The 23,217-nt window shown below is 41.3% G+C and overlaps 1 protein-coding gene across 1 annotated transcript in view; it reads left to right on the top strand.

Annotated features, from left to right (window-relative positions):
• CCDC13 (coiled-coil domain containing 13) overlaps positions 1 to 23,217 on the top strand; it is a 123,095-nt gene that overhangs the window by 20,737 nt on the left and 79,141 nt on the right. The window contains exons 7-8 of the mRNA XM_053715662.1: positions 4,308 to 4,472; positions 11,917 to 12,093. Coding sequence (XP_053571637.1) covers positions 4,308 to 4,472; positions 11,917 to 12,093 — 342 coding nt within the window. The remainder of the gene's footprint in view (positions 1 to 4,307; positions 4,473 to 11,916; positions 12,094 to 23,217) is intronic.

The following is a 23,217-nucleotide window of genomic DNA, read 5'->3' as shown; positions in this document are numbered from 1 at the left end:
TTTTGTTTACAGGTAAAAGAGCTGTTTAACTTAGGGCAATGCCCTACAAAAGGTTCTTTTAAGAGCTATTGGTAGTTTATTGTAGGCTGGGTTTTTTTTATTTTGATTGGATTAGGTGAAATTGTTTTTATTTTGGATAATTTCGTTTTTTATTTTTTTGTAATGGTAGTTTTTTTATTTTTTGTAATTTTAGCGTTTTTTATTTTTGTAATGTTAGTTGTATTTTTTTGTAATGTTAGGTTTTAGTGTAAGGCAGCTTAGGTTTTACTTTTATTTCACAGGTAAGTTTTTGTATTTATTTTAACTAGGTAGTTAGTAAATAGTTAACTATTTACTAACTAGTCTACCTAGTTAAAATACATACAAACTTACCTGTGAAATAAAAACCTAAGCTAGCTACAATCCAACTATTAGATATATTGTAGCTAGCTTAAGTTTTATTTTTATTTGATAGGTAAAGTTGTTTTTAGTTTTAAATAGGTATTATTTAGTTAATAATTGTAACTTTAATTTAGGTCTATTTTAATTATGTTAAAGTTAGGGGGTGTTAGGGTTAGGCTTAAGATTTAGGGTTAGGTTTAAGTTTAGAGGTTAATATAGTTTAATTTAGGTTGTTGCAATGTGGGGGACTGGCGGTTTAGGGGTTAATAGGTTTATTTAGTGGTAGTGATGTGGGAGGCCAGAGGTTTAGGGGTTAATAACTTTATTTAGTGGCGGCGATGTTGGGGTGCGGGGGAATAGGGGTTAATAACTTTAGTATAGTGGCGATGATGTCGGGCAATGGCGTAATAGGGGTTAATACATTTTATTAGTGGTGGCGATATCGACAGCGGCAGATTAGGGGTTAATAACTTTAGAATAGTGTTTACAATGCGGGAGGGCCGCGGTTTAGGGGTTAATAGGTAGTTTATGGGTGTTAGTGTACTTTGTAACATTTTAGTAATGAGTTTTATTTAAAAGGTTTGTTGCGAAAAACTCATAACTACTGGTCTCAGATTGCAGAACGGATTGTGTCGGTATAGGCTGGAACGCAAGTTTTTTAGCCTCGCTGCAAAACTTGTAATACCAGCGCTATGGGAATCCCATGAAAAAACATATTTTTTTTTTATGGGGGACTGATGTTGCATTATAGGCTAAAAGGCTTGTGGAACAGCTATACCGACAAGACTCGTAATGGCTGCGTTGCTGTTTTAACGCTGAAATTCTTTAGACAAATATGCCTGAAATTCATCTGGGGAAAAAAAAAGAAAGGCATTGGCCTTTAGAAAAATTACGTTTTTTAGAGTGGAAGGTGGAATGGCACTCCCACGACATTGAACTTTACAATATAGTATGTATGGGGAAAATAGCCATGGATTGGTTATGTGAAATAGAATATTATTCCTCCTACAAAATAGAAGAAAGCCTAATTAGACCATATTTCCTTAAATCGCTTCTTCATTATGAAGAAAATACACTTCCGTTAATGATCAAACAGCTGTCCACAATTAAAAGTGTAATACTTGCCTGGTGGAAAATTGTCAAGATTACACAAGCTAACCCCTTCTGTTCAAAGTATTTACCCATTATGGGAAATCCTAAATTTATTCCAGCACTGGGAGCTAAAGTATTTCAAAATTGGAAATATAAAGGTCTCATATATTTAGCACAATTAAAGGAAGTAGGAGAAATAAGATGCAAATCTTTTGCAGAAATTAAACATAAATATAACATATCTGATAAAGAATTTTTTGCTTATCTCCAAGCCCGACATTACTTGGCGGATTTAACCAATAATAATGAAGACCCCTGGGTATGGCCTATACTTGATCCAGTTTTAAATATTTACAACATAGGCAAGCATTCTATCTCCTACTTATATAAAGTCCTTAAGAAATGCCAGGGACAGACTAATATAGAGAGACTAGCGAGCTCTTGGCACTATCCAATAAATATTATTCAGAAAAGTTTGACACTGGCAGATAAAGCTACTTTGGCCTCTGCATGGAGGGAATCACATATTCAAATAATAAATAAAATGTATATCTCCCCAAGTATGGAATACCCAAATATTGTATCATTGTATCTGGAGGTGCCCCAAGATTCAAAAGTTTTGGCAAAGGGTGAATTTCTGGTTAAATAGAATAACCCAATATACAGTTGCATTACGAGATATTCATATTCTTTTTCTGTTTGATGAAAGAATACCTCATATAAATAAAAAACAGCTAGATTACGAGTTTTGCGTTATGAGTGAAAAAGCATCGTTATGCTTCATAGCAATGATTTTTCCCTAACGCCGCTATTACAAGTCTTGTCAGAATAGGTGTACCGCACACCTTTTTGGCCGTCACACGACATCAGTACCGCATTTTAAGAAAAGTCATTTTTCGATGGGACTCGCATAGCGCCGGTATTACGAGTTTTGCTGTGAGGCCAAAAAATGAGCGGTACAGCCTAAAATGACAAGATTCGTACCGCCATCTAAAGTCAGTAGTTATGAGTTTTATGCTACAAAGCTGTAGCATAAAACCCATAACTAAACTGTCACAAAGTGCACTAACACCCATAAACTACCTATTAACCCCTAAACTGAGGCCCTCCCGCATCACAAACACTATAATAAATGTATTAACCCCTAATCTGCTGCTCCCAATATCGCCGCCACTGTAAAAAATATATTAACCTCTATTCCGCTGCTTCCCGACATCGTCACCACTATAATAAAATTATTAACCCCAAACCGCCGCCCTCCTGTCCTAACTATTAGTTATATTGTAGCTATCTTAGGTTTTATTTTACAGGTAAGTATGTATTTAGTTTTAAATAGGTATTATTTAGTTAATAATTGAAAGTTTTATTTAGATTGATTTTAATTATATTTAAGTTAGGGGGTGTTAGGGTTAGGGTTATGTTAGGGTTAGGGTTCGGTTTAGGGGTTAATATACTTATTTAGTGTTAGTGATGTGGGAGGCCAGAGGTTTAGGGGTTAATAACTTTAGTATAGTGGCAACAACATTGGGGGCGGCAGATTAGGGGTTAATAGTGTTATGTAGGTGGCGGCGATGTTAGGGGCAGCAGATTAGGGGTATTTAGACGTGGTTTTTATGTTAGGGTGTTAGGTTTAAACATAACTTTTTCTTTCCCCATAGACATCAATGGGGCTGCGTTATGGAGTTTTTGTTTCCTTGTTTGCAGGTGTTTTTTTGCCAGCTCTCCCCATTGATGTCTATGGGGAAATTGTGCACGAGCACGTCAAAGCAGCGCTTCTATTTGGGTGAAGCATGGAGCTGAACGCCACCATATCGCCCGCACAAGCCTGCTTTTTGTAAACCTGTAATAGCAGCGCTATAGGGAGGTTAAATACCGCCACAGGCGGTCGTTAATTTCCCTATAGCGCTCAAAACTCGTAATCTAGCTGAATGTTTTTAACACACTAATCTTGATAGGAAGATCAATTTTTTTACAACACTGGAAGTCTTAAAAGAACCCCAGTTTAACGAAAGTTATCCAAAAAATGGGGAACCAGGTTATAATAGAACAATTTGATACAGCCTTAATAAATGGACAATATTTATACAACCTCTTCCAAAAAAATCAGTTACAAAATACAAATAATATATCCATTTAAAGGGTCTGAATCTCTTTATGCGGAAATATAGAGAAATGAACTTCCTCATTTGGAATCCAGACCTTTATAAGAGTTATTGAATGATGCCTGTGGGGGCCCCCACTACGTTTTTTGTTTTTTTCCCCTCTCTCTTTCCCTCCCTTCCCTCCCACGCATTGAGTCACATCAGTTACCCTGCATGTCAAGGGTACTAATGTTAATATAAAATAATAGAAAACAATAATAAAATAGAGAAAACAATGAGGTATGAAAAATTTGGGACTGTCTAGACAATTTGTTAAGTTTACTATATACAGTGGAAATTCTGTTATTTGAATAATATATTATGAATGCTTATTGAGTACGAGTATGTACATGTATGTTTGTAATTACTCAACCGTAATTACTCAACCTGTAACTTCTTTTTTTTGCCTTGTATACCTCAATAAAAAGATAATAATAAAAAAAAAAGAAACAAGCATAAAGAAAGCAATTTAACTCCTTAATGACCAATGACGGAATTATTCCATCATGGAACCATTTAGCAAACTGAAGCTGTGTTCAGGGGGTTAATAAAATAGATTGCTAATGAAATCATGACATTACAGAAACACAATATGTTACGGCAATTTGCTGCTGAACCATTTTTATAACATAAAGAATTTGAAAGCTTGATGTATTCACATGAGTGGATTTTTTTTCAAATGTATTTCTTTAGATACGTGAGCTAGAAAATCAATTGGGCCAAATAAAAAGTCCAGTCTCTGAGCTCAGTTTAGAAGAGGAGATGATGGGCATTTCTGCGCCCAGGAGATTTGCGGCTCAAGAAAAGAATCTACTTCGTATCCGCACCTTAGAAAAAGAGAAGAAGGAATCCTTTGAGGTTTGTGAGGCGCCTGGACAAATGTCTGTTATCGTGAGATGTTTATGTAATAGTTTCTTGTGATAATGTTTTTCTTATTGATCAAAAATATTTTAATGTTCATAATAAATTCATTTTATTGGGTAAAAGGTTAGCATTTCTGCTACAGTGCTAGGCTCACTTCATGAATGTTTAAATTTTTTCTGTCATTTTCATCTTAAACTAATGTAGTGTAGAATTAGCTTTCCTGAAAGGCAGTGAATATATAGTGTGAGGCCAACTAGATTGCAGTGCAGTAAATAATTTTAACAAATGTTTAATTGATGGCTCAGTAAGGCCTAGATTTGGAGTTTGGCGGTAGATGGGCTGTTAATGCTACGCAGGCTTTTTTCTGGCCGCACCATAAAATTAACTCTGGTATCGAGAGTCCAAAAAAATGCTGCGTTAGGCTCCAAAAAAGGAGCGTAGAGCATTTCTACCGCAAATGCAACTCTCGATACCAGAGCAAGCCTCAAAAACGTGCTCGTGCACGATTCTCCCATAGGAAACAATGGGGCTGTTTGAGCTGAAAAAAAACCTAACACCTGCAAAAAAGCAGCGTTCAGCTCCTAACGCAGCCCCATTGTTTCCTATGGGGAAACACTTCCTACGTCTGCACCTAACACTCTAACATGTACCCCGAGTCTAAACACCCCTAACCTTACACTTATTAACCCCTAATCTGCCGCCCCCGCTATCGCTGACCCCTGCATTATATTATTAACCCCTAATCTTCCGCTCCGTAAACCGCCGCAACTTACATTATCCCTATGTACCCCTAATCTGCTGCCCCTAACACCGCCGACCCCTATATTATATTTATTAACCCCTAACCTGCCCCCCACAACGTCGCCGCCAGCTACTTACAATAATTAACCCCTAATCTGCCGACCGCAAAGCGCCGCCACCTACGTTATCCTTATGTACCCCTAATCTGCTGCCCCTAACACCGCCAACCCCTATATTATATTTATTAACTCCTAACCTGCCCCCCACAACGTCGCCGCCAGCTACTTACAATAATTAACCCCTAATCTGCCGACCGCAAAGCGCCGCCACCTACGTTATCCTTATGTACCCCTAATCTGCTGCCCCTAACACCGCCGACCCCTATATTATATTTATTAACCCCTAATCTGCCCCCCTCAACGTCGCCGACACCTGCCTACACTTATTAACCCCTAATCTGCCGAGCGGACCTGAGCGCTACTATAATAAAGTTATTAACCCCTAATCCGCCTCACTAACCCTATAATAAATAGTATTAACCCCTAATCTGCCCTCCCTAACATCGCCGACACCTAACTTCAAACATTAACCCCTAATCTGCCGACCGGAGCTCACCGCTATTCTAATAAATGTATTAACCCCTAAAGCTAAGTCTAACCCTAACACTAACACCCCCCTAAGTTAAATATAATTTAAATCTCACGAAATTAATTAACTCTTATTAAATAAATTATTCCTATTTAAAGCTAAATACTTACCTGTAAAAAAAATCCTAATATAGCTACAATATAAATTATAATTACATTGTAGCTATTTTAGGATTAATATTTATTTTACAGGCAACTTTGTAATTATTTTAACTAGGTACAATAGCTATTAAATAGTTAATAACTATTTAATAGTTACCTAGTTAAAATAATAACAAAATTACCTGTAAAATAAGTCCTAACCTAAGTTATAATTAAACCTAACACTACCCTATCAATAAATTAATTAAATAAAATACCTACAATTACCTACAATAAAACCTAACACTACACTATCAATAAATAAATTAAATACAATTTCTACAAATAACTACAATTACATAAACTAACTAAAGTACAAAAAATAAAAAAGAACTAAGTTACAAAAAATAAAAAAATATTTACAAACATCAGAAAAATATTACAACAATTTTAAACTAATTACACCTACTCTAAGCCCCCTAATAAAATAACAAAGACCCCCAAAATAAAAAATTCCCTACCCTATTCTAAATTAATAAATTTAAAAGCTCTTTTACCTTACCAGCCCTGAACAGGGCCCTTTGCGGGGCATGCCCCAAGAAAATCAGCTCTTTTGCCTGTAAAAAAAAAACATACAATACCCCCCCCCAACATTACAACCCACCACCCACATACCCCTAATCTAACCCAAACCCCCCCTTAAATAAACCTAACACTAAGCCCCTGAAGATCTTCCTACCTTGTCTTCACCTCAACAGGTATCACCGATCCGTCCTGGCATCCGGTGCTGAAGAGGTCCAGAAGAGGCTCCAAAGTCTTCCTCCTATCCGGCAAGAAGAGGACATCCGGACCGGCAAACATCTTCTTCCAAGCGGCATCTTCGATCTTCTTCCATCCGGTGCGGAGCGGGTCCATGTTGAAGCAGCCGACGCGGATCCATCCTCTTCTTCCGGCGTCTCCCGACGAATGACGGTTCCTTTAAGGGACGTCATCCAAGATGGCGTCCCTCGAATTCCGATTGGCTGATAGGATTCTATCAGCCATTCGGAATTAAGGTAGGAATATTCTGATTGGCTGATGGAATCAGCCAATCAGAATCAAGTTCAATCGGATTGGCTGATCCAATCAGCCAATCAGATTGAGCTCGCATTCTATTGGCTGTTCCGATCAGCCAATAGAATGCAAGCTCAATCTGATTGGCTGATTGGATCAGCCAATCGGATTGAACTTGATTCTGATTGGCTGATTCCATCAGCCAATCAGAATATTCCTACCTTAATTCCGATTGGCTGATAGAATCCTATCAGCCAATCGGAATTCGAGGGACGCCATCTTGGATGACGTCCCTTAAAGGAACCGTCATTCGTCGGGAGACGCCGGAAGAAGAGGATGGATCCGCGTCGGATGCTTCAACATGGACCCGCTCCGCACCGGATGGAAGAAGATTGAAGATGCCGCTTGGAAGAAGATGTTTGCCGGTCCGGATGTCCTCTTCTTGCCGGATAGGAGGAAGACTTTGGAGCCTCTTCTGGACCTCTTCAGCACCGGATGCCAGGACGGATCGGTGATACCTGTTGAGGTGAAGACAAGGTAGGAAGATCTTCAGGGGCTTAGTGTTAGGTTTATTTAAGGGGGGTTTGGGTTAGATTAGGGGTATGTGGGTGGTGGGTTGTAATGTTGGGGGGGGGGTATTGTATGTTTTTTTTTACAGGCAAAAGAGCTGATTTTCTTGGGGCATGCCCCGCAAAGGGCCCTGTTCAGGGCTGGTAAGGTAAAAGAGCTTTTAACTCTATTAATTTAGAATAGGGTAGGGCATTTTTTATTTTGGGGGTCTTTGTTATTTTATTAGGGGGCTTAGAGTAGGTGTAATTAGTTTAAAATTTTTGTAATATTTTTCTTATGTTTGTAAATATTTTTTTATTTTTTGTAACGTAGTTCTTTTTTATTTTTTGTACTTTAGTTAGTTTATTTCATTGTAGTTATTTGTAGGAATTGTATTTAATTTATTTATTGATAGTGTAGTGTTAGGTTTTATTGTAGGTAGTTTATTTAATTTATTGATAGGGTAGTGTTAGGTTTAATTATAACTTAGGTTAGGATTTATTTTACAGGTAATTTTGTTATTATTTTAACTAGGTAACTATTAAATAGTTCTTAACTATTTAATAGCTATTGTACCTGGTTAAAATATTTACAAAGTTGCCTGTAAAATAAATATTAATCCTAAAATAGCTGCAATATAATTATAATTTATATTGTAGCTATATTGGGATTTATTTTACAGGTAAGTATTTATCTTTAAATAGGAATAATTTATTTAATAAGAGTTAATTAATTTCGTGAGATGTAAATTATATTTAAGTTAGGGGGGTGTTAGTGTTAGGGTTAGACTTAGCTTTAGGGGTTAATCCATTTATTATAGTAGCGGTGAGCTCCGGTCGTCAGATTAGGGGTTAATAATTGAAGTTAGGTGTCGGCGATGTTAGGGAGGGCAGATTAGGGGTTAATACTATTTATGATAGGGTTAGTGAGGCGGATTAGGGGTTAATAACTTTATTATAGTAGCGCTCAGGTCCGCTCGGCAGATTAGGGGTTAATAAGTGTAGGCAGGTGTCGGCGACGTTGAGTGGGGCAGATTAGGGGTTAATAAATATAATACAGGGGTCGGCGGGGTTAGGGGCAGCAGATTAGGGGTACATAAGTATAACGTAGGTGGCGGTCGGCAGATTAGGGGTTAAAAAAATTTAATCGAGTTGCGGCGATGTGGGGGGACCTCAGTTTAGGGGTACATAGGTAGTTTATGGGTGTTAGTGTACTTTAGGGTACAGTAGTTAAGAGCTTTATGAACCGGCGTTAGCCCAGAAAGCTCTTAACTCCTGCTTTTTTTCTGCGGCTGGAGTTTTGTCGTTAGAGCTCTAACGCTCACTTCAGAAACGACTCTAAATACCGGAGTTAGAAAGATCCCATTGAAAAGATAGGATACGCAATTGACGTAAGGGGATCTGCGGTATGGAAAAGTCGCGGCTGAAAAGTGAGCGTTAGACCCTTACCTACACGACTCCAAATACCGGCGGTAGCCTAAAACCAGCGTTAGGAGCCTCTAACGCTGGTTTTCACGGCTACCGCCAAACTCTAAATCTAGGCCTAAATTTGTAAGAAAATAATCCTTTCCTTATTGTTTTAGATGTTAACATGTTTCTTTAACCCTTTGAGTGCTAAGCACTTTCCCACCTGGGTGCTAAGCTGATTTAAAGGGACAGTCTACACCAGAATTTTTATTGTTTTAAAAGATAGATAATCCCTTTATTACCCATTCCCCAGTTTTGCATAACGAACACAGTTATAATAATATACTTTTAACCTCTGTGATTATCTTGTATCTAAGCCTCTGCAAACTGCCCCTTTTTTCAGTTTTTTTGACAGACTTGCAGTCTAGCCAATCAGTGCCTGCTCCCAGATAACTTCTTGTGCACGAGCACAGTGTTATCTATATGAAATACGTGCACTAACACCCTCTAGTGGTGAAAAACTGTTAAAATGCAATCTGAAAGAGGTGGGCTTCAAGGTCTTAGAAATTAGCATATGAACCTCCTAGGTTAAGCTTTCAACTAAGAATACCAAGAGAACAAAGCAAAATTGGTGATAAAAGTAAATTGGAAAATTGTTTAAAATTACATACTCTATCTGAATCATGAAGGTTTATTTTGGCCTAGACTGTCCCTTTAATGTATTTTTTTATTTTGTGAATGTGTTAATCCCCAAGATTTACACCATTGGAAAGGTTGGGGGTCTGTAGCTGCTTAGATGCCTGAGATACAGGCTTCTAAGCAGCATGCCCCCTTTCCCTATACTTTGTATTGACAAATTGTTAATAAAGTTGTGCGGTGACGTCATCACGTCATTGCGTGTGACATCACCGCGCAAAACGTGATGCCCCAGCGATGCCTGTCACTCTACAGGCACGATCGCCGGAGTAGGAGTCCCCAGATCTCCCTCAAGGTGGGAGAGTGCTAGTGACAGCTCTGAGCCGTCATTAGCACCAGAGTGGGAAACTCTGTGACGGCTCAGAGCCGTCATTAGCACTCAAAGGGTTAAAATAAATTATGTCTAAGTTGTGCTTAAAGGGACAGAAAAGTCAACATTAAACTTTAATGAATCAGATACAGCATACCATTAAAAAAAAAAAAAAAATCCAATTTACTTCTATAATCTAATGTGGTTTGTTCTCTTGGTATCCTTTGTTGAAGAGTAAACCTAGGTAGACTCAGGAACAGCAATGTACAACTGGGGAGCTAGATGAACACATCTGGTGAGCCAATGACAAGAGGCATATATGTGCAGCAACCAATTATCAGCTAACACCCCACAGTGCATTGAGACTGCTGAGCCTACCTTGGTATTCTCTTCAACAAAGGATACCAATAGAAAAAAGGAAATGTGATAACAGAAGGAAATGTGAAAGGTGTTTAATATTGCATGCTCTATCTGAATCATAAAAATTTAATTTTAACTTTTCTATTCCTTTAGAGCCTCACATAAGTAATTCTCAAGAGAAAATAGGGCACATATTATTTAGCTAGCCAATCCAGTTTTTATTATTGAACTAAATGTTACGCAAAGCTATCTCTTATTTCCTTTAGCTTCTTATCGTTGCTCTTAGCTCCATTCTACTATTTTTTAGCTCCACTCTACTGTCTTTAGCTCATTTGTTCTGTCTTTAGCTTCTTCCCTTTATCCTTAGCTCCATTCTATTGTCTTTAGTTATTTTGTGTTGTCCTTAGCTCCACTCTACTGTCTTTAGCTAATGTGTTCTCTCTTTAGCTTCTTCTTGTTGTCCTTAGCTCCATTCTACTGTTTTTAGCTAATTTGTTCTGTCTTTAGCTTCTTCTCGTTGTCCTTAGCTCCATTCTTCTGTCTTAAGCTTCTTCTTGTAGTCCTTAGCTCCACTCTACTATCTTTAGCTCAGTTGTTCTCTCTTTAGCTTCTTCTTGTTGTCCTTAGCTACACTCTACTGTCAAACTCATTTGTTCTCTCTTTAGCTTCTTTTTCGTGTGCTTAGCTCCACTCTACTGTCTTTAGCTCATTTGTTCTGTATTTAGCTTCTTCTTGTTGTCCTTAGCTCCATTCTACTGTTTTTAGCTAATTTGTTCTGTCTTTAGCTTCTTCTCGTTGTCCTTAGCTCCACTCTACTGTCTTTAGCTCATTTGTTCTCTCTTTAGCTTCTTCTTGTTGTCCTTAGCTCCACTCTACTGTCATTAACTCATTTGTTCTCTCTTTAGCTTATTTTTGTTGTGCTTAGCTCCACTCTACTGTCTTTAGCTTCTTCTCGTTGTCCTTAGCTCCACTCTACTGTCTTTAGCTCATTTGTTCTCTCTTTAGCTTCTTCTTGTTGTCCTTAGCTCCACTCTACTGTATTAAACTCATTTGTTCTCTCTTTAGCTTATTTTTGTTGTCCTTAGCTCCATTGTACTGTCCTTAGCTAATTAGTTCTGTCTTTAGCTTCTTCTTGTTGCATTTGCCTTCTTGTTGTTTATATCTCTCTCTTGTTGTCTATAGTTCCCTCTTGTTAAATACACCTCACTCATTTTCTGTACCTCCCTTTTGCTGTATATACCTCCTTCTTGCTGCCTGTAGCTCCCTTGTGTTGCATACAGCTCTTTCCTATTAAATATAGCTTCTTCCTGTTGCCTATAGCTTCCTCTTGTTGCATATACCTCCCTCTTGCTGTCTATAATACCCTATTGCTGCCTATACCTCCCTCTTGCTGCCTATACCTCCCTCTTGCTGTCTATATCACCCTACTGCTGTCTATACTTCCCTATTGCTGTCTATAATACCCTCTTGCTGCCTATACCTCCCTCTTGCTGTCTATATCACCCTCCTGCTATCTATACTACCCTCTTGCTGCCTATATCACCCTCTTGCTGCTTATATGTCTCTTTGCTTACTCTGTTTTTTCATGATTGCAGAAGCTGACAAGTGAACATGAGGCTCTCAAAAAGAACCATGAAGAGCTTAAAAACAAGTTGGATGCCTCGAAAGCCAGAAACAAAGTGCTCGCCAATGACCTAAAAACAATGAAAATGCAAATTGGTACCCTGGTAGAAAAAGGAAAACATGATGATGAGCTGATTGACGCCTTGTTGGTACTTACCTTTCCCTTGTGCTAGTTTGTCTCGTGAAATGTTTTCTCTTCACTATCATATCATGCCAAAGAAACAACAACAAATGCTGATAATATAAAGTAAAGCCTTTAAATTTGGATGGATTTACACTTTTCTTTTTATGTTTACAATTCAGTAATTATCATATGTTCATCTATTTGGTACTTTTCAGAAAAATGTAAGATGACACAGTAAGATACAACTGATGCTTTTTTTCTTTAAATGTATTTTGTGATTTATATATTAACATATATTTTGTTCCATAAGGCAGGGAGAGTCCACAACTTCATTCCTTACTGTTGGGAAATGCAACACCTGACCACCAGGAGGAGGCAAATACACCCCAGCCAAAGGCTTTAAATATCCCTCCCATTTCCCCTATCCTCCCAGTCATTCTTTGCCTTTCCTCACTAGAGGAGGATGGCAGAGAAGTGTAAGAAGATTTTGGATAGTCCTGTAATGGGTATGTTCCCTTTAAGAGAGGACTGGAGTTTTAAGTAATCATGTCAACCTCTCAGTGAGAGTATTGATGAAAGTTTAGAGTCTGGAGATGCAGGGGAAGTTTTTCTGCGAACCCATCCATACTGTAGACTAACAACTCCTGAGCAATCAGTGTTGACAAGTTTCACTGCTTGCTGTTACATACTCGGGTCTCTGTCAGCTTTGCATCAAGACTGTCACACTTGAGAGGATGTAACTGTTCCACAGCGTGGATTCTGGAGGGTAAGACCGCTTTATTATATATAGCCGGGATTCTAATATAGGGTCACAGTGTGGCTCCTTCATACCTCAATAGGATCAAGGGTTAATATTTCCTTCAGGGAGATTATTTGGAACAGTTTTGGGAATTTGTATGTACTGCTTTCACTGTGTGAGTGTTTGGGCTCATAAGACTGTGTGCTTTTGGCTTGGAACAAACAGGTTTCACTTTAATTTTTGAACAAATATCCTGAATCATGATTTCGAGGCTGCCAAATTTTAAAGGAGTTGCGCAGCTTATATTAGCTTAGCGCCATTTTTCATAGAAGAGAAGTCCTGTCTTGCACACCATGTGACTGGGTGCGGTCTCTTTTACTTCCTTAATATCCTGCTGCAGACATCACTCCTTGAGGAGAGCGTTTTCACTGATAGCCTGTCTGGGTCTAGGAGGTGGTAAGTGCCCCAGCCATTGGGAATATAAAGGTGCCGTTTTATATATAAAGCACTTTAGTTTGTTCAGTTTTTTTATTCCATCTGTGAGAGTACATACCAAAGCTATGGAGGAGTTTGATACTACATTAGAAGGTTCTGCTCCTTCTGTTGTGAATAATAATACCTGTTTATACTGTGAGGAGGCTATAGTTTGCCCGCCTGCTCAATTTTGTTCGATTTGCCTAGGCACTGTTTTGAAGTCTAAAAAGGGAGCTAAGTCTGCTAATGCACAGCGCAAATAGTCCCCCTGAGCCATCAACTTCTCATTATTCTATGTCCCGCGAGATTACTTTCTACTCAAACCGCTTCACATGCAGTTCCCCCGGGGCACAATTACTTCTCCATCTGGAGGGGGCTTTTTCCTGCGGATTTTACCACGCAGCTACAATCGGCGGTGTCTGCGGCCCTGAGTGCCCTACCTATCTCTCTGGGAAACGCAAGAGAAAGGTCAAACATAGTTCTCCTGACTTAGAGTCATCTAAATTTCTGCCAGATGTTTGTCTTGTTTGTCCCTGCTATCCGAGGATGAGTTAACCTCTGTAAATTCAGAGGGTGAACTTTCTGAGTCGGAGACTTCCGTTACTAAATCTCCTCCAGCGGAGGAACCCTCCTTTAGATTTAAAATTTAACATTTGTGTTTTTTGCTAAAGGGGGTCCTGTCCACGTTAGAGGTTCCAGAGGCTAAGCTACCTGAGGGACCTAAGATCCCTAAGTTAGACAGGGTTTATTAAGATAGAAAGGTCCCACAGACTTTTCCTGTACCAGTTCGTATGGTGAACATTATTAGTAACGAATGGGAAAGAATTGGAACTTCCTTTTCCCCCTCATCAACCTTAAAGAAATGATTTCCAGTCCCTGGCTCTCAAATTGGAACTGTGGGGTTCCATCCCTATGGTGGATGGCGCCATTTCGAAGCTCACTAAGCATGCTACTTATCCCTCTTGAATATAGTTCTTCCTTTAGAGAGCCTATGGACAAAAAGTTGGAAACTTTTCTGAGGAAAATGTTCCAACACATAGGATTTTTATTCCAACTGGCGGCAGCTGTTGCCGCGGTTGCTGGAGCAGCTACCTACTGGTGCGACTCTCTATCTAACCTTATTTAGGTGGAATCTCCCCTTGAGGATATTCAGGAGAGAATTAAGGCTCTGAGAATTGCTAACTCCTTCATTTGTGATGCAAATATACAGATTATACGCCTAAATGCAAAGGCTTCAGGTTTCGTGGTCCTAGCCCGTCGGTCTCTCTGGTTGAAGTCTTGGTCTGCGGATATGACTTCTAAATCCAGACTCCTTTCTCTTCCCTTCAAGGGGAAGATATTATTCGGTCCAGGGCTGAACTCCATTATTTCTACGGTTACTGGAGAGAAGGGTGCCTTCCTACCATAGGATAAGAAAAACAGACCTAAGGGACGGCAATCATCTAATTTTCCTTCCTTTCGTTTGGACAAGTCCTGGCAATCTCAACCTTCATCCAAGCCAGAGCAGCCCAAGAGAACTTAGAAGCCGGCTCAGTCCTGGAACAAGTCCAAACAGACAAAGAAGCCCACCGGGATCGGATCGAGTAGGGGGCAGATTGTCGCTTTTCTCAGATGCATGGTTTCAAGATGTTCAGGATCCTTGGGCTCTGGAGGTCGTATCTCAGGGATACCGGATAGGATTCAAATCTCATCTGCCTAGGGGCAGATTACTACTCTCCAGACTGTCTATAAGACTAGAAAAGATGACTGCCTTTTTAGGTTGCATTCGGGATCTAGCTTATTTAGGAGTAATTGTCCCGGTACCTACATCAGAAAGAGGTCTGGGTTTCTATTCAATCCTCTTCGTGGATCCCAAAAAGGAGGGAATTTTTCGTCCAATTCTGGACCTAAAGTGACTAAAAAGGTTCTGAGTGTCCCCTCTTTCAAAATGGAGACAATACTGTCAATTCTTCCCCTGGTTCAGGAAGGACAGTATATGACCACCATAGACCTGAAGAATGCATACCTTCACGTTCCGATACACAAGGAACATTTTCAGTTCCTGAGGTTTGCCTTTCTGGACCAGCACTTCCAGTTCATAGCACTTCCGTTTGTCTTAACTACTGCTCCAAGGATATTTACGAAGGTTCTGGGGGCTCTTCTAGCAGTTGCCAGAACAAGAGGTATTGCAGTAGCACCTTACCTGGATGACATCTTGGTACAAGCACCATCTTTCCTTCCTAAGATAGGGAGAGTTCAAGGCTTCATTCCTTACTGTTGGGAAACACAACACCTGGCCACCAGGAGGAGGCAAAGACACCCCCAGCCAAAGGCTTAAATATCCCTCCCACTTCCTCATTACCACAGTCAGATATTGTGCCTTTTGTCACGATAGGAGATGGCAGAGAAGTTTCAGAAGATTCGGAGAGTCCTGAAAAAGGGTATCTGCCCTTTGAGATAGGACTGGAGTTTTAAGTAGTCATGTCAACCTCTCAGTGAGAGTATTGATGAAAGTTAGAGTCTGGAGATGCAGGGAAAGTTTTTCTGCGAAACCATACAGACTACTGCTAACAGCTCCTAAGTGTTGACGAGTTTCACTGCCTGCTTTCTCTCACTCAAGTCCATGTCAGGAGCGCTGCTATAAGACTGTCACACTTGAGAGGCTGTGTTCTGTTCCACAGAATGGATCCTGGAGGTAAGATTCAATTTTTACACATAAAACGCTATAACAGGGTAACAGTGTGGCTCCTTTATACCTTGATAGGATCCAGGGTTAATATCCTGTGAAGGGGGTTTATTGAACAGTTGGGGTTAATAATTCAGTGTATTAAAGGGACACTGAACCCAATTTTTTGTCTTTCGTGATTCAGATAGAGCATGCAATTTTAAGCAACTTTCTAATTTACTCCTATTATCAAGTTTTCTTCATTCTCTTGGTATCTTTATTTGAGATGCAAGAATGTAAGTTTAGATGCCGGCCCATTTTTAGTGAACAACCTGGGTTGTTCTTGCTGATTGGTGGATAAATTCATCCACCAATAAAAAAAGTGCTGTTCAGAGGTCTGAAACAAAAATAAAGCTTAGATGCCTTCTTTTAAAATAAAGATAGCAAGAGAATAAAGAAAAATTGAGAATAGGAGTAAATTACAAAGTTGCCTAAAATTGCATGCTCTATCTGAATCACAAAAGAAAACATTTGGGTTCATTGTCCCTTTAATTATTTACATGCTGCGTTGTGTGATTTTTTTTCCTGGGCTGATAGACTGTGTGTTTTGGCTGGGACAAACAGGTTTCACTTTTAAGTTTCACTTTCGTTTTTGAAAGTGTTGCACTGCTCCTATTACTTGCTGTACTTGTAGTAACAGGGGAAGTATTGTCTTGCACTCCATGTGACCGGGTGTGGTCTATGTTCATTTCCTCTATTCCGGCTGAGACTTGAACCTGAGGAGAGCATTTCCTCTGTTAACTGTCTGGGTCTAGGAGGTGGTGAGTGCCCCAGCCATTGGGAGTATAAAGGTGCAGTTTTCTATAATTAAAAACGTTTTTATTTGTGTCCTTCTGTGGGTATAACCTGAGCTATGGAGGACTCTGACATGTTAGAAGGTACTCCTTCTGTACTAAATCATACCTGTTTATATATTGAGGAGGCCGTGGTTTTCCTGCCCATTCAATTATGTTTCACATGCCTTAACACTGTTATAAAGTTTAAGAAGGGAGACAAGCCTACTAAGGCTCTTAGTCCCTCTGAGCCGTCTACCTCTCAGGACTCGGCGTCCCATGAGATTACTACCCTCGCTACATTATCCACTCCACATGTAGTTCCCCGTAGCACATCTAATCCTCCATCCGGAGGGGGCCTTCTTCCTGCGAACTTTGCAGCGCAGTTACAAGCGGCGTTGTCTGCGGCCCTCAGTGCATTACCTCACTCTAACAAACGCAAGAGAAAGGTTAAACATAGCTCTCCTGACCCGGAGTCATCTAAATATTTATCAGATTTAGCTATTATGTCTCAGTTATCCGATGATGAGTTCACCTCTGTAGCTTCAGAGGGTGAACTCTCTGGGTCAGAGTCCTTAGTGTCTAAGCCTCCTGCTGCGGAGGAACCGTCCATAAGATCACTTGTGTTTTTTTATTAAAGGAGGTTCTGTCTACGTTAGAGGTTTCAGAGGCTGCGCTGCCTGAAGAACCTATGATACCTAAATTAGAGTTTACGAAGACAGGAAAGTTCCTTTGACTTTTCCTGTGCCGGTTAAGATGGCGAACATTATTAAGAACTAATGGGAAAGAATTGGTTCTTCCTTTTCCCCCTTGTCTACTTTTAAAAAGTTGTTCCCGGTCGACTCTCAACTGAATTTGTGGTGCTCCATTTATAAGGTGGATGGTGCTATCTCTATGCTTGCTAAACGTACTACTATACCTCTTGAGGATAGTTCTTTGTTCAGAGAGCCGATGGATAAGAAAATGGAAACCAGAGCGGCTACCTACTGGTGTGACCCTTTGTCGGAACTCATTGAGGTGGAGTCTCCCCTTGAGGATATTCAAGACAGAATTAAAGCTCTGAGAATTGCTAATTCTTTTATCTGTGATGCGAACATGCAAATTATTCGCCTAAATGCAAAGACCTCTGGCTTTGCGGTCCTAGCCCGCTGGGCGCTCTGATTGAAGTCTAGGTCTGCGGATATGACTTCTAAGTACAGACTCCTTTCTCTTCCCTTCAAGGGAAAGATTTTATTTGGTCCAGGCCTGGGCTCCAATTTTTCTACGGTTACCGGAGGCAAGGGTGCCTTCCTACCACAAGATAAGAAGAACAAGTCTAAGGGACGACAATCTTCTAATTTTCGTTCCTTTCGTTCTGACAAATCCCAATGACAACAATCCTCCTCCAAGCTTGAGCAACCCAAGAGTACTTGGAAGCCGGCACAGTCCTGGAATAAATCCAAGCAAAATAAGAAGCCTGCCGAAAATAAATCGGCATGAAGGGGCGGCCCTCGATCTGGGATTGGATCGTGTAGGGGTAGACTGTCTCTTTTTTCAGACGCCTGGTTCAAAGACGTACAGGATCCATGGGTCCTGGAGGTGGTATCTCAGGGATACAAGATGGGCTTCAAATCTCATCCGCCAAGGGGCAGATTCCTTCTCTCGAATCTGTCTACCAGACCAGAAAAGAGGGATGCCTTTCTAGGGTGCATTCGGGATCTATCCTCTTTAGGAGGAGTTGTCCCGGTGCCTGTCAAAGAAAGAGGTTTGGGGTTTTATTCAAACCTTTTCGTGGTCCCAAAGAAGGAGGGAACTTTTCACCCAATTCTGGACCTAAAGTGCTTAAACACATTTCTCAGTGTCCCTTCCTTCAAGATGGAGACAATTAGGTCCATCCTTCCTTTGATTCAGGAAGGCCAGTTTATGACCACTATAGATCTGAAGGACACTTACCTTCATGTTCCAATCCACAGTGAACACTTTCCGTTCCTGAGGTTTGCATTCCTGGACCAGCACCAGTTCATTGTCCTTCCATTTGGCCTAGCTACTGCTCCAAGAATCTTTACAAAGGTTCTGGGGGCTCTTCTAGCCGTTGCCAGAATTCAGGGTGTTGTAGTAGCCCCATACTTGGACGATATTCTTGTGCAAGCACCATTCTTTCATCTTGCGGAAGAATTCTCGGAGTCCATTCTCAGTCTTCTTCGATCACATAGATGGAAGATAAATTTGGAAAAGAGTTCTCTTGTCCCAAGTACCATGGTGGAATTCCTGGGTACTATAATAGACTCCATATCCATGAGGATATTTCTAACAGACCAGAGACGGTGCAAGCTAAGTTCGACATGTCTTGCCCTTCGGACCTTCTTGAGTCCCTCTGTAGCTCAGTGTATGGAGGTGATTGGTCTTATGGTGTCCTGCATGGACATCATTCCTTTTGCCAGGTTCCGTCTCAGACCTTTACAACTGTGCATGCTGAGGCAGTGGAACGGCGATCATTCAGATCTGTCTCAACAGATTGTATTAGACAGCCGGTCTAGAAATTTGCTATCTTGGTGGCTCTGTCCAGATCATCTGTCCCGAGGGACATGCTTCTTAAGACCATCCTGGGAGATTGTGACTACAGACACAAGCCTATCCGGATGGGGAGCTGTTTGGGGTGCCAGGAAGGCACAGGGGTTGTGGACTCAGGAGGAGTCCTCCCTCCCGATCAATATTTTGGAACTATGGGCAATCTTCAAGGCCTTGAAGGCTTGGCCACTTTTGGGTTTGTCCCAGTTTATCAGATTCCAATCAGACAATATAACCTTGGTGGCTTACATCAACCATCAGGGGGAACGATAAGTTCCTTGGCGATGAAGGAAGTATCTCTGGAGATTCTGTCAGCGATCCACATTCCTGGTGTGGACAACTGGGAGGCAGATTTTCTCAGCAGGCAGTCCTTCCATCCAGGGCCATGGTCTCTCCATCCCAAGGTGTTTGCAGAGATATGCAGCAAGTGGGGGACGCCAGAGATAGATCTCATGGCGTCCCGTCTCAATACCAAGCTACCCAGGTACGGGTCGAGGTCGAGGGATCCCCAAGCGGATCTAATCAGTGCACTAGCAGTGCCCTGGAGGTTCAAACTCATATATCTTTTTCCTCCATTACCGCTTCTTCCTCGAGTGGTGGCCCGCATCAAGCAGGAGCGGGTATCGGTAATCCTGATTGCTCCATCGTGGCCTTGTCGCAGAGACCTGCTGATACAAGGTCCATTTGTTCACCAAAATCTAGATTCTCTGTGGCTGACTGTGTGGATATTGAACGTTTAGCCTTAGCCAAGTTCATAAACTAGTTACTCTGCGTACCTACCACAAGATGTGGAGGACCTACTCATTCTGGTGTGAAGAGTGTGGTTTTTCCTGGCACAGAGTTAAGGTTGCCAGGATCTTATCTTTTTTTCAGGATGGGCTGGAAAAGGGCCTTTCCGGCTAGTTCCCTGAGAGGACAGATTTCGGCCCTGTCGGTTTTATTGCACAAGAGACTGGCTGAGCTTCCAGACGTGCAGTCCTTTGTTAAGGCTCTGATTAGGATCAGACCTGTGTTTAGATCTGGGGCTCCTCCTTGGAGTCTCTTGTTCTCCGGGTTTTGCAACATGTTTCCATTTGAGCCTCTGCATTCCGTTGACATTAAGTTGTAATCTTGGAAGGTTCTCTTTTTATTTGCTATTACCTCTGCACGCAGAGTTTCTGAGATCTCTGCTTTGCAATGTGAGCCCCTTTATTTAATTTTTCATGCAGATAAGGCAGTTTTACGTACTAAATTAGGTTTTCTTCCTAAGGTTGTGTCAGATCGCAACATCAATCAGGAGATTGTGGTTCCTTCTTTGTGTCCTAATCCTTCATCATTAAAGAGACACCACAATTTGGATGTGGTTCGCGCCTTGAAGTTCTATCTTCAGGCTACTAAGGAGTTTAGACAATCTTCTCTTTGTTTGTTGTCTATTCGAGGAAGCGTAAGGGGCAGAAGGCTACTTCGACCTATTTTTTTGGTTAAGGAGTGTCATCCGCTTAGCTTACAAAACAGCGGCACATCGTCCTCCTGAGAGGATAACGGCTCATTCCACTAGAGCGGTGGCTTCCTCTTGGGCCTTTAAGAACGAGGCCTCTATGGATCAGTTTTGTAAGGTGACTACCTGGTCCTCCTTACATACTTTTACAAGTTTGATGTTTTTGCTTCGGCTGAAGCAGCTTTCGGGAGAAAAGTTTTGCAGAATAGGGTTCGCCTCTTCCTTTTTGTTCCCTCTCATTATTCATTCAGTGTCCTCTGGAGCTTGGGTATAGTTTTCCCAACAGTAAGGAATGAAGCCGTGGACTCTCCCTATCTTAGGAAGGAAAACATAATTCATGCTTACCAGATAAATTCCTTTCCTTCCGGAGAGTCCACGGCCCGCCCATTTTTCCTTGTCTATGGGCGGTCCCCTGTTATTTTTTTTATTCTTCTGGCACCATTTATACCCTAATGTTTCTCCTACTTCTCCTTGTTCCCTCGGCAGAATGACTGAGGTAATGAGGAAATGGGAGCGATACTTAAGCCTTTGGCTGGGGTGTCTTTGCCTCCTCCTGGTGGCCAGGTGTTGTATTTCCCAACAGTAAGGAATTAAGCCGTGGACTCTCCCTATCCGGATGGAAAGGAATTTATCTGGTAAGCATACATTTATATTTTTCGTCTAGCAAGGGAGCAGTCGGAATTCCTTCTCAGTCTTCTTCGATCACATGGATGGAAGATAAATTTGGAAAAGAATTCTCTTTCTCCAAATACCAGGGTGAATTTCCTGGGTACGGTGATAGACTCTATATCCATGAAGATCTTTCTAACAGATCAGAAACATTGCAAGCTAACATCAGCATGTCTTGCCCTCCAGGCCTCCTTGAGATCTTCGGTGGCCCAATGTATGGAGGTGATTGGACTCATGGTGTTTTGTATGGACATCATTGCCTTTGCCAGATTCCATCTCAGACCCTTACAGCTATGCATGCTGAGGCAATAGAAAGGCAACCTTTCCGATCTGCCCCAACATATAATAATAGACAGCATGTCGAGAGATTCACTCTCTTGGTGGCTCTGTCAAAATCACCTGTCCCAAGGCACGTGCTTCTTGAGACCGTCCTGGGAGATTGTGACTACGGACAATATCTTGGAACTCCAGGCAATCTTCAATACTCTGAAGGCTTGGCCCCTTCTAGGTTTGTCCCAGTTTATCAGATTCCCATCAGACAATATAACTTTGGTAGCCTACATGAACTATCAGGGAGGAACGAGAGGTTCCTTGGTGATGAGAGAAGTATCTCAAATTCTAGAATGGGCCGGAGGCCCACAATTGTATGCTGTCAGCGATCCACATTCCGGGTGTGGACAACTGGAAAGCAGACTTCCTCAGCAGACGATCCTTTTACCCTGAGGAATGGTCTCTCCACTCGAGAGATTTGCAAAGATATGCAGCAGATGGGGGGCGCCGGAGATAGACCTTATGGCCTCCCGTCTAAATGATAAACTACCCAGATACGGGTCGAGATCGAAGCAGAACTAATAGATGCTCTAGCAGTTCCTTGAGGTTCAGACTCGTATATCTGTTTCCTCCATTACCTCTTCTTCCTCAGGTGGTGGCCCGCATCAAGCAGGAGCAAGCATCAATGATTCTAATTGCTCCATTCTGGCCACGAAGGACTGGTGGGAATGTCCTCATTTCCTCCGTGGAGGTTACCCTTTCGCAGGGACCTGCTGCTACAGGGACGATTTCTACATCAAAATCTAGATTCTCTGAGGCTGACTGAGTGGAGATTGAATGCTTAGTTTTAGCCAAGAGAGGTTTCTCTGAGAGTGTCATCGACACTTTGATTCAGGCTTGTAAGCCAGTGGCTCGACGCATCTACCATAAGGTGTTTACGGACTTACCTGCACTGGTGTGAGGAGCGTGGTTTTTCTTGGCATAAGTTTAAAGTTGCCAGAATTGTATCTTTTCTCCAGGAGGGTGTGGAGAAGGGTCTATCTGCTAGTTCCCTGAAGGGCCAGATATCGGCCCAGTCGGTGTTGCTGCACAAAAGATTAACTGAGCTTCCGGATGTGCAGTCCTTTGTTAAGGCCCTGACTAGGATTAGACCTGTGTTTTGAAGGGTGGCTACGCCTTGGAACCGCAATCTTGTTCTTCATGTGTTACAGCAGGCTCCGTTTGAGCACAATCTTAATGTTGACATTAAACTGTTATCTTGGAAGGTTCTATTTCTATTGGCTATTACCTCAGCTTGCAGAGTCTCTAAGATTTCTGCTTTGCAATGTGACCCCCCTTACTTTGTTTTTCATAGGTTTCCTTCCTAAGGTGGTGTCAGATTGTAACATTTATCCGCCTAGCTTATGAGACAGTGGGACAACAGCCTCCTGAGAGGATTACGGCTCCTTCCACTAGAGCAGTAGCTTCTTCCTGGGCTTTTAAGAAAGAAGCCTCTA

Source organism: Bombina bombina, chromosome 5 (assembly GCF_027579735.1).
Source record: "Bombina bombina isolate aBomBom1 chromosome 5, aBomBom1.pri, whole genome shotgun sequence".
Lineage (NCBI taxonomy): Eukaryota > Metazoa > Chordata > Amphibia > Anura > Bombinatoridae > Bombina > Bombina bombina.
Note: the sequence above shows the minus strand (reverse complement) of the source record. Positions and strands in the feature narration are given on the sequence as shown.